Source organism: Meleagris gallopavo, chromosome 1, assembly GCF_905368555.1.
Source record: "Meleagris gallopavo chromosome 1, MGAL_WU_HG_1.1, whole genome shotgun sequence".
NCBI lineage: Eukaryota > Metazoa > Chordata > Aves > Galliformes > Phasianidae > Meleagris > Meleagris gallopavo.
In genome coordinates this window covers 128,436,107-128,450,841 of record NC_139404.1, presented here as the reverse complement: position 1 = coordinate 128,450,841, position 14,735 = coordinate 128,436,107, and the positions used below count along the sequence as shown (strand labels likewise).

The 14,735-nt window shown below is 42.6% G+C and overlaps 1 protein-coding gene across 4 annotated transcripts in view; it reads right to left on the bottom strand.

Moving 5' to 3' along the window:
- Window positions 1-11,132: 11,132 nt before the first annotated feature.
- The window catches only part of HERC2 (HECT and RLD domain containing E3 ubiquitin protein ligase 2), a 104,569-nt gene continuing 100,966 nt past the window's right edge, over window positions 11,133-14,735 (bottom strand). For all 4 annotated transcript variants that reach the window (XM_085213479.1, XM_085213499.1, XM_085213490.1 and 1 more), the window contains 3 exons: window positions 13,845-13,950; window positions 13,237-13,449; window positions 11,133-12,133 (listed from right to left, as the gene is read on the bottom strand). In XM_085213479.1, the coding sequence (XP_085069605.1) occupies window positions 11,861-12,133; window positions 13,237-13,449; window positions 13,845-13,950 (592 nt within the window). In that variant the 3' untranslated portion in view covers window positions 11,133-11,860. The remainder of the gene's footprint in view (window positions 12,134-13,236; window positions 13,450-13,844; window positions 13,951-14,735) is intronic.

The window sequence follows — 14,735 nt, the reverse complement described above, 5'->3', positions numbered from 1 at the left end:
CCTACAGTCAGGCTGGCCATTGTGTGAAAGTCATGTAACTCAAACTAATGGAGAGGGGCTTTTGCATTCCTGAGAGACTTTCCAGAAGGTGAGAACTGCTCATTCAACACATGGGGGAAGCCAGCTGGACTCAGCTATGCCCACAGGACCACCTCAACAGTGAGCAGCCTGCACAAGGCACGGGTTGCATGGAGCAGGGCACGCACCAAATGAGGCCAGCAGGACCTGCCCTGGGGAACTTGCTATTTTAGGAATCCTGTATCTTCTTTTGGGATTTATGAAAAACACGCAATGGACTCGCAGACAAACTTCAGCCCACTGATGCACAGAGTTGATACTGCTTGTGGTTTTGATCAGCACACGTCCATGCTCAAGAAATCACATGAGGCCACAACTTCCATTAAATCTGTTTAAAAGTTTACCGTTGAATCTAATCAATCAGTCTCCTACACTTAATGCAGATACAAACAACTAATGGACAAATTGTTCCATCATAAGGTAGGAAGAGATTCCTGCTGGCAAATTTTAGAAGTCAGTGTGAAATCTGAAGGTCTCAGCTCCCACTTGTGGTCCCTGAAGGTGCAGATTTAATGCAATTTATGGAAGGAATGCTGCAACCACAACCAAGTATCTACTTCAGGGTTAGATTAAAAACTCTCAAGTCTCTATTGATTGGGAGGGCTTTGCTCCACTGAAGGTGGTGTCTTGCAGCAGCACCCCTGTTTGCCCACGTTTTCTGGAGCTACGTTGAGCAAACACACTGAGAAAAGGCTCAGGCAGGCACAAGACCATCTGTGACTGGGCTTTTAACTAGTCTCAGACTCTTTTAATCTTTTCTCCTCAACGTATTTTTTTCTACTTATGTGTTTCTCTCATTTCCTGGCAGGCAACCCTGTGATCTTTTTCTTTTACAGTGAAGCTATCAATACTGGTTGTCTGCAGTATACTATCAGTCCGCAGTGATATTAGACAAACCTACCCCAGATGGCTACTGGTGGAGGTCTCCAGGGCTTCATACCAAGGTTTGCACCATATCAATCAGCCTAGCACTGTGTGCCTGACTAGCAGTGGGAGGAAGAGCAGAGCACTCATGAGCATTCCATCCCCCCTCACAACACATTGCTGGCAAGGAGATAGGCAAACATCCCAGATTTCTCATCTCTGCCTGCATGCACTATGAGAGGCTCCATGCACCAGGTCATAAGATGCAGTCAGGAAAGACACAAATCACAATGGCAGCCTTTCAGCTCTAGACCCTGAAAAATGGCATTGATGGTCTGCCCAGCACTGATTGGCTCCACCACAGCCCCTAGCCACCACAGCCATCCTGCATGCCGAGCACTGCCTGTCCTTGCAGGCCAGGAAGGTTGCCAAACAGCCACCGTTTGCTTCAGGGCTACAAGGAGAGGAGAGCAGCATCCTGAAGATAGAGAAAGGGCTGTTTTGGATCATTCAGTGACTTTCTATATAAGATGTAATTACATACATACAGCCATACGTCAAAACAAGCATGAGACAGTAGTCCTTGCATAAGGAAAGGTTCGTTTTCAAAAGTCATCTCTTGTCCTGAAGGTTAATCATAATTCAGCTGAGGAAATTATAAAGATAAACCCTCTTTTAGGCTGATATCCCATTTCCACAGAGAAACAATCAGTGACTAGCTCCAGTGCCCCATCTCTCAGTGCCTGTCTCCACATCTGTTCCAGAATAATGGCATGTGCCCCTCTTCCATTCCCCATCTAGCAATAATATGTAGTGGAGCAAGAGGAATAATTACCCCAAGAGATTAATTTAACCCAGTGTTAAATTGGGTTATGCTGTCATTATTTCTGTGTGCTGGGCAGAGCAGATGTTATGTCTCTGGAAGATTTGAAACCAGTTTGCTTAAACTGGGAAGTTTTCTCAAATTTTGTAAAAGAAATTTAAGAGTAGTTCATTGTGTTGAGGGATATGGTTTAGTGATGACTATTGGGATAGATGGATGGTTGCACTGGATGATCTTGTAGGTCCTTGCCAACCTTGGTGTTTCTGTGATTCTGTGATAAGACTTCTTTCTTCCCATCAAAGTTACTTATTCTTCTTCTTTTTATTTCTCTCAATAAATTTGTATGATTTATACATACATACTTTATATACAATTCTTCTAAGAAATTTAGAATCACAGAACCATTAAAGTTGGAAAAGACCTCTAAGATCATCTAGCCCAACCCCAGTACATTTCCACCATGCCCACTGCCCACGTCCCTCAGTGCCACATCCACACAGTTCTTGAACACCTCCAGAGAGTTACTGCACCATCTTCCTGGGCAGCCTGTGCCACTGCATCACCACTCCTTCTGAGAAGAAATGTTTCCTAATACCCAACCTGAGAGTTGTAATGTTAATACACATAACAACATATCCCAGCCCCATTTTCCAGAACAGAAAATTCTCCCAGTTCTGCAGGGTCTAACTCAATATTTGACAATGCTGGTGAAATGAATTTTCTCTCCAGTAACCTTAACGCATAGTTGGCTCATATAAGCTACCCTACATGAATATCTCACCATAAATCTTTATCTACATATCTACTTGAACAGAGGTGTATTTGACAAGTTACTGTTTCAACTCACTTCACAGTTTTTGTTTCTGACTTCTTACTCTACCAGGAAGAGGAGCATTCTCATCTTTGGGAATGACAGAAAGATCTCACATTAACATCAGTAGGACTGTTAAAAGCTCCAGACTCAACAGTACCCACTGGCTCTTTTGGGGCTTCTCCTGCTTTTCTACCTGCCATATTGGTTGTTTTTTTGTTGTTTTTTTTTTTGTGCCAGTCACAAACTGTCAGGTCTCTTCAAGAACTAACTCATCATGGTTAACATGTGCCTTTCACTTCTTTAAGGGTCCAGTATCCTGTGGCAGAAAAATGCGGAGTTATAATGAACATATAACAATTTAGTAAAAACTCTATTGCCAGTGCAAATCCATCAGATCAAAAGCCATGGCAGCTCTGCCTCATCACAAGGGGCATTCTCCAGTGACCAGAGCCAACCTCATGTATCTGAACTTCATGAGAATGCTCGTCTCTGATGAATGGATTTCCTCATGCATGGTGCAAGGGGGCTGGACTCAGTGATCTCCAGAGGTCCCTTCCAACTCCTGTGATTCTATGATTCAATGACTGGCAACCCAAAGTACATCCCAGTGATAGGAAAGCATCATTTCACTTTCTGGCAATTCATAATTCACCAAATGAAAGTCCTCTGTCATGCAGAAATCTCAGATGACCAGGGGAGCTCATCTTCTGGAGACTGCCTGCTCAGTGCACAGCTATGGAAAAGAACCAGAAAATCACAGGATCACTGAAAGGATGAAGTAGGAAGGGATGTCTAGAGGTCACCCAGTCAATCCCCACCTAGAGCAGGTTGCCCAGCAGCAGTTAGCACGGGCAGTGGCATAGTGAACTTAGAAGGCAATGACACCTTAAGATTTTTGCAAGACTAAGGAGATACACTTTCCATCTATTCCCCGTAATGTGTATTTTATTGGGCTGGTGAGCACTGGTGCTACTTGTCCTTGCTCCCTTTTCCAAGTAGCAGCCTTCTGTAGGTAGGAAGAGCCGGATCTCTGCAGTGCACTGATTGGTAGGAATGACCCATCAGCCCCATCAAAGAAATGCGTTTAGCACTCCTGTGAGATTGCTCTCATCAATGAAGCCTATGTGTTGAAATGGCTTTTCTGTATAATACAGGAACTTTGATCTCCTGACTCCCAGTCCTGTGCCTTAACCACAAAGCTTGAAAAGCTCCCACAGACTTCTCCGGTCATGCCCATGCACGGGTTTCTTAACACCGCTACACACTGTCTGGGTTTAAGCAAGGCCATCTTGAATTTGGATCTATGCACAACACACTGGAAAGACAAGTTACCTGGCCACAGGATGGCATCTTCCCACTGATGTAGCCAGGGCCTACACTACAAAATTCATAGCAGCTTCCTGTGAGTTCCAGGGCACCTGGTATCTAACCTCACAAAGGGCTTAATAATATCTATAGGTAATCATTTGATCTAGTTTACACTGGTAAAATGTGTTCACACAACATTAGGTTATTCATGCCACATGATTGTGGCATTTTGCTGTGACAGCAGCAGCCTCAAGGAGTCCCCAGTCCTCTGCCCCAAATACACACAGTTATCCCTAAGATGGAGCTTGGAGGAGAGCAGATATTTTGCAAGATATTAACAGTCTCAGGGAGTTGTTACTGAGGAATTACAGGAAGGAGTCAAGGGCAGGGACATGGTAGAGGCATTCGCTTTCCCCTGTTCCTGGTCTCCCATCTCCATCTTACGGGGCCAATGCAGTTGGTAGCTGGGCCACATTATGCATCAGAAGGAGGAAGTGATTTCATCACAAAACAACCAAGAGAAGCCTTGGAACAGAGGATTTCAATGCAGAAGTGATTCTTCAAGAAAAATAAATAAATAAATAAATAAATAAATGTGATGGCTTAACCCACCAATTGCTTCCAGAGCTGCTTGGAAGACTGCCATGAGGTGCTTTGTTACTCCACCATTCATTTTCTGCCCTGAGGCTGACAGGTATAGCCACACTACTGTCTGAAACAGAGCTGGCAGGAGAGGGTCACAACAGCTAATTTATATGTGAGCAACTACGTTGTGAGACCATAAAACACAAACGCAGATGCAAGGAGAACAAAGGGAGGCTCCTGGAGCACTGAGCTGCAGTGCATCTGTATCTTCCACTGCAGGATAAATCAGCAAGCCCAGATGGAGACAAGGAGAGCTGTATGGGCAGAGGAGCTAACACCTGGTTGAGAACAATGTTACGAAAGAACAGAAGATCTGTCTAGCTGGTGGAGGGCCACTCTGGAGAGCTGAAAAGCTTCGGTGTCTTCACTTAGAGTATGTGATGGGGATTTCAAGATTTTTGTCTACAGTAAATTTGGATGTCTTTGTTAGAACATGATGAATAGAGTACTATTAACAAAACTGTCCTACTCACAGGAAAAGTATTTTAGAGATAAAGAATAAAGCTCTGCAGGAATAACAAATAAGCTGTAAGGACTCAAGAAATCAGTTTGGGCCTTACTGAAGGTAGATCAAGTATTGCTAGGTCATGACCAAGAGATGCCTAACAACGTTTTTAAAAGTTCTCATTGACCCAAATTCATGATCTGCCAAGACTGCATTTGGGTGGAAAACTCTCCACAGTAAGAAGTGGTAATGATGAGCATCTGGTGTTTCTACTGTGAGAAACCTATTTCTTCCAGACCTGTTATGAATAACCATGGAGAATGATTGTTTCCATTTTTATCCCAAGGTTTTAAACACTGAAAGATTCATCATGGTGCTTTTATCCAGCGTTTCTGCATCAGAGATTCCCACTCTCCAACCTCGCCATTTTTTTTCCAGCACTGTCAGAGGTTTGATTCCCTCTGTGCTTCCCCCCGAGGTGATGTTGGTGTCTTAGGAATACTGAAGAGTATTCCGGCCAAAGCTTTTTTTTTTTTTTTTTTTCCTAAATCTATTATTTATTTTTAAAATAGACTTTATGACTCTAAATAGCCACTCAACTCCTTGGAAGGATAATTGTTCTTTTTGTAACTGCTGCTCATTGCTGAGTTGTTCAGTCTGAGGTCCTCAAATCCCTCAAATCATTTTCTTTGCTAGCATAGCCTAAGCAAGAAACTCTTCCAAGGTGTGGCCCTGAACTACCGATAAAGGATTATGCGCAATCAGGACATCTTTGAGAAGGTGAAGGCCACATCTTCACTTGCACACATCATGTATCCAGAAGAGCCAGTGGTTCATAGATCACGTTTGTGCCACAGAGGCTAAACGCATCAGAACAAATGTTAGGAGATTTATCACTTGAAATTATGGAAAGAACTCACTCAAACAGATTATCTTCTGAAGCTGAAGAGCATATTTTCCTGAACATAGTGGTGAAACACTTTACAAGGAGAAATAAATTCAAATACGCATCTTCTAGGTAGACAAATAGCAGTTTTGTCTACTTGGTTGTCTTTTATTTCTCCCTTTGTGGATCTTCGGACCAGTGAATACTGGTTTTGGAAGAGAAAAGCAAGGCTTATCACCAGTGGTGAGTATTTGACACCAACCCGGTTACAGAACAGACCTTTAGATTCTTTAGTGGATTTTCTATTATATCCACCACTCCACAGACAAAATTTTGAAAACACTGCTGTTGAAACATTTCTCAGGATGTGATGTGAGCACATAACGTCCCAACTCATCAGAGAGAGCTAGTCATGAATTACCACAGCCAGAAACCAGTCAAGACAATGATGGTCTGTGTTCCTAGGAACTCCTTGTCCAGGCTCTCTGTGCATCAGATGACTAAATACAGAACGGATGAACTTGCAAATATGCCATCAGTACTCCCATTTGAGACAAACAGGTAAATCAGCAGACTCTTCTGCAAGCTTATAAGTCTGTGTGTCATATTACGCTGCTTTTTTCATAATCTAGAATGCACATCTGAACATTTCTTTGACTAACATAATGGTTAGGAACAAATACAGGAAAATTATGTTCCCTATGCTCTCTGAGGGGGCTCAGTGATGTCCTGTCCAGTGATACCATTAAGTGGTTTTAGAAGAATCAAGAATTAACATAGGAAGCAAAATAACTTTGAATACGAGAATCACAGAATCATTTTCCAGCCAAGGTTGGAAAAGACCTTCAAGATCATCCCGTCCAACCACCCTCCTCTCACCAATAGTTCTCACTAAACCATGTCCCTCAACACAAAATCCAACCGTTCCTTGAACACCTCCAGGGTTGGTGATTCCACCACCTTCCTGGCAGCCCATTCCACTGCCTGACCACTCTTTCAGAAACGCAGTATTTCCTAACGTCCAGCCTAAATTTCCCTTGGCGCAGCTTAAAGCCATTCCCTCTAGTTCTATCACCAGTTACACAAGAGAAGAGGCCGACCCCCAGCTCACTACAACCTCCCTTCAGGTACTTATAGAAGCAATAAGGTCTTCCCTGAGCCTCCTCTTCTCCAGACTGAACAATCCCAGCTCCTTCAGCTGCTTCTCATAAGGTCTGTGCTCCAGAACCCTCACCAGCTTTGTCGCCCTTCTTTGAACCCGCTCCAGGGCCTCAACGTCTTTCTTGCAACTAGGGTCCCAAAACCAGACACAGTACTTGAGGTGCGGCCTCACCAGAGCTGAGTACAGGGGGACAATCACTTCCCTGTTCCTGCTGGCAACACTGTTCCTGATGCAAGCCAAGATGCCGTTGGCCTTCTTGGCCACCTGGGCACACCGCTGGCTCATGTTCAGCTGAGCATCAATCAATACCTCCAGGTCCGTTTCCTCTACGCAGTCTTCCAACCACTCCACCCCAAGCTTGTAGCGTTGCCTGGGGTTGTTGCAGCCAAAGTGCAGGACCCGGCATTTGGCCTTGTTGAAACTCATCCCATTGGCTTCAGCCCAGCGATCCAGCCTGTCCAGATCCCTCTATGAGTATGGCCTCACTACCCCCAGGCACATCAACACTTCCAGCCAACTTGGTGTCATCCGCAAACTTACTGAGAGTACACTCAAGGCCTTCATCCAGGTCATCAATAAAGATATTGAAGAGGACAGGCCCCAGCACCAACCCCTGGGGAACACCACCCGTGACAGGTCGCCAGCTGGATTTAGCTCCATTCACCACCACTCTCTGGGCCTGGCCTTCCAGCCAGTTCCTTATCTAGCCAAGAGCGTACCTGTCCAACCCATGAGCTGTCAGCTTCTGCAGAATACTGTGGGAGACAGTGTCAAAGGCTTTGCTGAACTCTAGGTAGACTACGTCAACAGCCTTTCCCTCATCTACCAGACAGGTCACTAGATCATAGAAGGAGATCTGGTTGGTCAAGCAGGACCTGCCCTTCGTGAACCCATGCTGGCTAGGCCTGATCCCCTGGTTGTCCTGCACATGCCGCGCGATCTCCCTCAAGACAATCCGCTCCATAACCTTCCCTGGCACCAAGGTCAGGCTAACAGGCCTGTAGTTCCCCAGATCCTCCTTACAACCCTTCTTGTAAATGGGAGTCACACTGGCAAGCCTCCAGTCTTCTGGAACCTCACCAGTCAACGAAGAGCACTGATAGATAATGGCGAGCGGCTCAGCTATCACCTTTCGCTAGTTCCCTCAGCACTCTTGGGTGAATCCCATCCGGCCCCATGGACTTATGACAGTCCAGCTGGAGTAGTAGGTCTCTGACTGCGTCCTGCTGAATCATGGGGGGTTCTGTCTGCACTCCAGTTGACACCAGGTCAGAGAGTGGAGTATCCTGAGGATAACTGGTGTGACCTTTAAAAATAGATGTAAAGAAGACATTCAGAACCTCTGCCTTTTCCTTATCCTCAGAGGTCATATTCCTAGCAAGGGTTTCTTGTTCTTTTAACCCCAGCGGCCAGGTTGAGTTCAAGCTGGGCTTTTGCCTTTCTGATTTTCTCTCTACACATCTTAACAACTTCTCTGTACTCTGAGTCGCCGTCCCTTCTTCCACAGAAGGTATATTCTCTTTTTCTCCCAGAGCCTCAAGAATAGCTCCCTGTTCATCCACGCCGGTCTTCTTCCCCACAGGCTCATTTTGCGGCGCAGGGGGACAGTCAGCTCTTGTGCCTTTAAGACTTCCTTCTTGAAGAGCAACCAGCCATCTTGGACCCCTTTACTCTCTAAGACTGAAACCCAAGGGATTCCCCCTGCTAGCCTTCTGAATAATTCAAAGTCCGCCCTCTGGAAGTCCAAGGTAGCAGTTTCGCTGTTCCCCCTCCTGGCTTCACCAAGACTCAAGAACTCTACCATTTCATGGTCACTCTGTCCAAGACAGCCCCCAACCTCCACATCTCCCACCAGACCTCTGTTTGCAAACAGCAGGTCAAGCAGGACAGCTCCTCTCGTCAGCAAGTTATCCTCCATACACTCCAGAAACCTCCTAGACTGGGAGGGAAAGGATTTGTCTTTTAGTCTCCTGTAATTTCCTGATGGTACAGCTTTTATAATAAATCTAATCATCTGGCCCTTTGGTTTCATAGGGAAACAACGCACAGAGGGGAAAAGAACACTAATACTTCAATCACCTGTTGCAAAGCTGTTTCTTTTCCCTCTCAGACTATGAATCTGCATCTAAAAGCTGAGTAAGAGCAATTCCCATTTTTTGGCTACTTGAAATAATGACTTTCAAGAGGAAAAACTGGCTGCTCAGAAATGCTTCAAGTCAGACCCTTAGGTGACAAGCATTGTGAAAGGCCATCTGGGACTTCTGATTAGGATGGGAAAGCAAAGAAGGAAGCTTGAAAATCTTCCTTTATTCCTCCACAAATTATCAGTGTGAACTACCATCTTACAAAAAAGTATTTACATTTTTTCCCTCTACTGGGGGAAGAAAGACTGATATTTGTGGTATGGGTTTTTGGTTTCTTTTTTCCCCCCCTAAAAGTTACAAAACTTCAATGTTTTATCGTAGCTCATATGTTCCTGAAATGAGGCTTGAATTCAAGAATGGTAGTTGAATGCAGCCTCAGTCCTTGGGCCTGTGGCATTTAGATACAATTTACCGATCACCATCTCCTGAAAAGAGGGCTACAGCATCTCTTTGATCAAGCTGAACGCCTGAAGGGCTCCTGTGTTTCCATGGCAAAGGACATCAGACAACCACATGAGCACTGCTGTACCAGATTATCTCCTGATATCCAACCTAAACTCTACCTCAGAGTATTCAGGAGAAATTCAATTCAGCAGCAAAGGTAAAAGAGGTTGCTTAACGTTTTGAGGACTTGAATATTTTTTAAGGCTTAGAAAAGGCTCAGCTTTTTCAGCAGAGAAAGTGTGGAGGAATGAGCACGGGCCTGCATTCCGGAATCACCACCAAGACAGAGGATCAGGACAGGAGCAGTCACCACAAGAGAACTTCAGCACTAAATAGAGTTCTCCAAAGCTGACAAGTTTCAAAACTTGGCACATTTAAAAACAAATTATTTCACCACCATTTGGAAACATCAAGTATGCCTCAGGAAAAGTGATTTCATGATGACAGTTAATATATTTAAATCAGAAGTTGGAATAGGAGCCATATATAAGCACTAAAGAATCAAGTCTTGATTGTACAAGGTTAAATATTTGCATATTGCTATCCTAATAATTAGTGAAGAAAATGTTAACATTACTTTCTACTGATTTTGAAAGTAAAATACTAGTGACTTGGCACAACTAACTCTTATTTTCCTATTCTGAAAATCTAGTGTGCTCACACAATACTGCCTGAACGCCACTTGACTTCAACAAGTTATTCAAAATATTCAAACTCTGGACTCACATCTCAAGGTTAAGCCTTATGAAATACTCTGAATTTCTCAGGGACATCCATCCCCTGCACCTCCTGAAAAGCAATTTTTTTTCCCAGATGTACAAGAACAAATTTACCATTACAGACAACAGCAGCATTAGAATCATAGAATTGCTCAGGTTGGAAAAGACCTTAAAGATGATCAAGTCCAACCACAACCTCACCATACTACCCTAACTCAACAACCCTCCGCTAAATCATGTCCCTGAGCACCACATCCAAATGGTTTTTAAATACAACCAGGGATGGTGACTCAACCACCTCCCTGGGGAGCCTATTCCAGTGCTTAACAACTCCTTCTGTAAAGAAGTGTTTCCTGATATCCAACCTAAACTTACCCTGGTGCAACTTGAGGCCATTTCCCCTCGTCCTGTCACCTGTCACCAGTGAGAAGAAACCAACCCCGTTCTTACTGTAAGCACCTTTGAGATATTGGAAGAGAGCAATAAGGTCTCCCCTCATCCTCCTCTTCCCCAGACTAAACATCCCCAGTTCCTTCAGTCTCTCCTCATAGGGCATATTCTCCAAGCTCTGCACTAGCCTTGTTGCTTAGGAACTGCATAAGCAAAGTGTCCATAATCACTGCTGTTAACACATTGTGCAGACTTGCTCTGAATTTACTCTATTTCCCTACTACTCTTGACATATATTGGTTGAACAGCAGTTCATGACAAACAAATGTAAGTGGCAGGAACATTTCTACCTGCGTTGAAAAATGCTCATTCCACCGAACAGCTGGATGACCATGAAAAACACATACTACTTTTTTTTTCTGTGGCAGAGTTTTTATTTGGAGGGAAATTATAACTTTTGCATTTACATGGCACAAATTATATACAGTACACTTTCCATGATAAGAATTATGATGCTTCACAGAAAGGTATCAAATTTGAGATAAATAATGCATAAGCTAAAATATACAAACCTGGGGTGGAGGTGAAACTATTGGCCATTTGTATTATCTATAGAAGAATTTCAAGGAATAATGTTAATTCAATGTTCAAAAAATTTTAACAAACTTCTAGTAAAGTTAATTGAAATATTTATAATTCCATTCAGTTGTTGCACAGTATTTCCAATATACAATCAAGAAGATGCACAGAACACAACACAATATGAAAAAACCTACTGCACCCACAAATTAAAGGTTTCACTACCTTTTGGATGCTGCACTACCTTATTTATATAAACATTTACAACACTTCAGTAAACACAAAGGTTCTAAATGTAGTGCAGCATTATGGGAGGCCGCTTTCAGCTCTTGAAATAAATGTTAAATGCCCATATACTGTGCCATTTATTCTAAGCTGATGGTTTAAGCTGTCACCCTTAATTCCTACCACGTGTAGCAAACACTCCCAACTTTCAGAAGATTACCATTCTTCTGACACCACAATCTATACTCTGAATCCTACATTGTCCTTGGCTTCACTGTCATTTTGGCATTTTGCCTCAGTGCTTGTAACAGCTATCCCTTACGTTATTTCTGTTTTAATGCCCTGTTAAGTAATCCTGTGTAGAATCTGAAGCAAAAGAATCTGCATCTTCATTATCAGAATCATCACTACTGTCATCAGCAGCTGGCTCCCCTGTCAGCGCTATCCGGGCATAATCATCAGTGTCTATAGATTTGCAGAAATGAATGGCGTATTTCAGTTTTTCCTCTAGTACTTGCTTACAAGAATACCTGGGTAGCTTCAGGAGAAAAAAGCAAGTGTATGACTCAGGAAGGAAATGGTCCGGAGGATTGTATTTATCCAATACCTGTCAAAAACAAAGAACACAATGTTTTTTTATTTGTTACCCAAATCACAAATAAATATTGCCATGGTACTTGTGAATTTTTCTTAAAAGAACAGTAAAAACACCAAATTCATCTTCCCTCCACTAAGCAGATAAAAACATATGCAGAAGCTTTCTTGATTATAAATATGTGATTGGGAACAATCTAAGATAGATTCTGTTGTTCTGAAAATGCCAAAAGATCAATCGAACACTGTGATTTCTAAATTTAGCTGAAATGGGTGCTGAGCTGAATGAAGTACTGAACAAAAGCAGAAAAAAACAGTTGATAACAGATAGTGGAAAATAATTAACATCTAAAGAAGCAAATAGCTGGTGATCAGAAAGAGTAGCCAGTTGCCCAAATTAAAACAAGAAAATAAAAAAACAGATGTTTTACATCTTCATTGAACTGCCAAATCTACAGTACAATTTCACATCAGTAATAAAATTGGCCTGTTCTCCTCTTCTATCACTGCACTGGTTTTGGCTGGTACAGAGTTAATTTTCTTCATAGTGGCCAGTATCTTGCCACTGTGTTCTGGGTTCATGATGAAAACAGTGTTGGTAATACACTAGTGTTTTATTTCTTGCTGAGCAGTGTTTACATGGAGTCAAAGTCTTTTTTTGCTTCTCATGCTGCCCTGCCAGCAAGGAGGCTGGGGGTACACCAGGTGGGAGGGAACACAAGCAGGACAGCTGATCTCAAACTGACCAAAGAAAGGCTCCAGACCATATGGCATTGTGGTCAGCAATAAAAGCTCAGGGGGAAAGTTTGCTGGGGCTGCCATTGCTCAGGGGCTGGCTGGGCATTGGTCAGATGGTGGCGAGAAGTTCTGCTTCTCTTCAGTTTCATCCCTTCCTCATCTTCATCACCCAACAATTTATTAAACAGTCTATGTGAACTGAGGAGCTGTCAAAATTTTTTTGCCTGATTCCCTCCCCACCACTCTGCAGCATGGCTGGAGCAAGCAAGTGGCTCTGTGGTGCTCAGCTGCCTACCAGGGTTAGATCAGAGCAATCACGCTACTTCTTTCCCATAACTAGCTACATAAAATAAAATCCCCACACCCCATCCACCTTACCTGAATAACAAAGTCCCTCCCTCTAAAATCTGCAATAGTCCTGGGCAGCCTTGTTCTGCCCCATACAAAACGTAGAAATAGAGATCGCTCTGTATTGGAGAATGACTCCATCACTTCCCAGAACCACTGTATCAGTGAAGCAGTTGGTTCAATGCCTTTGTAAGTTGCTACAGACTTCAGAAGATGAAGTGGAATATCTGGGCTTCCACATACCTAAAAAATAAAATACAATGATAAGCTAATAAAGTCTGACCAAATCATTTGCAGGTGATTTGTTTCCCTCCCATTCTCTTTAAATGTTTAATCGGTTTTTACACTGACAAAATGAACATTCAGATATTTGAAGTGCTGCGCAGAAACTTTTTTTTTTTTAATCTCCATAAATCATTCATTACATCAATGCTCAGCTATATAAAAAAATAACCTTTTGAACACTAAGAGAACAATTAAACTTTTTCTAGTATTTCCTTGAGCAAAGTGTTTGCAATTACAAGCAAGCACTGCAAACAGCATCACATGTGGGGTTTATTATTCAAATTGGGATTAATAAGACTTAAATGAAGAACACAAATCAGTTTTGATAGAGGTAGCAAAACAGAAATTGATACCATAGTTTCCAGTTCATATCCTGTAAAGAGCGAAAGCAGAGGAACTGGAACAACACGGGCCATTCCCTCACGAACTGCTGCCACCTGTTCATCAAATTCATGAAGTCTGCAGAGACATATTTCCAGAATTTACGTGAATGCCATTTCTAGTAATTATTGGAACTAATAACTATTGCAATATTTAGGAACCTTTACGCTTTCTCCTTAGGTCTCCAGCTATGTTCCAAGGAACACTTATCATACAAGATGCCTGACCTATACCGGTTTATCAAACAATCCATACTGCACAGCACATATCTCACTGTATATCTCTCACTTTTTGGTACTTTATTATTTATGCACTGTGCCTGGCAAGAATAGACCAATACTCCATATTGAAATACCATGCTCTTGGGAAAAGAGCATCTGCGTCCTCGAACAATCCTAATACTAGACAGGCATGGTAAAAGAAAAACAGGTCTCACATAAAACATGATGTCTGAGGAATGGATATGCCATCTTTTCAGATAGTGATAGATTGCCACCCATGATTTGTATTTTACCCTTTTTTTTTTCCCCCATCAAGTTAATTTTTAAAACATCAAGTTCTGCAAAGCAGAGTTTCACATCACTGCCATGTCCTGTCTTCAGGCTTGTCATCACCAAAGTAAGCAAAGATCTCAAGACATGCTTTTACCTATGCATCCACATGGATTCTATTAAGATGCCAGATTTGCTCTCAAAGAGATTCACATAATTAAAAATTTTCATATTTAAACATTTTTCTTAAAAGATTTCTAACTGCTGGTGTCCTCTGAGAATAGCCAGAATTTTGAATAGAACAGAAGCATTTTTTTAAGTTAATGTAATTCTTTAGGATCCATTTGATATTTTATATCGACCTATAATTAA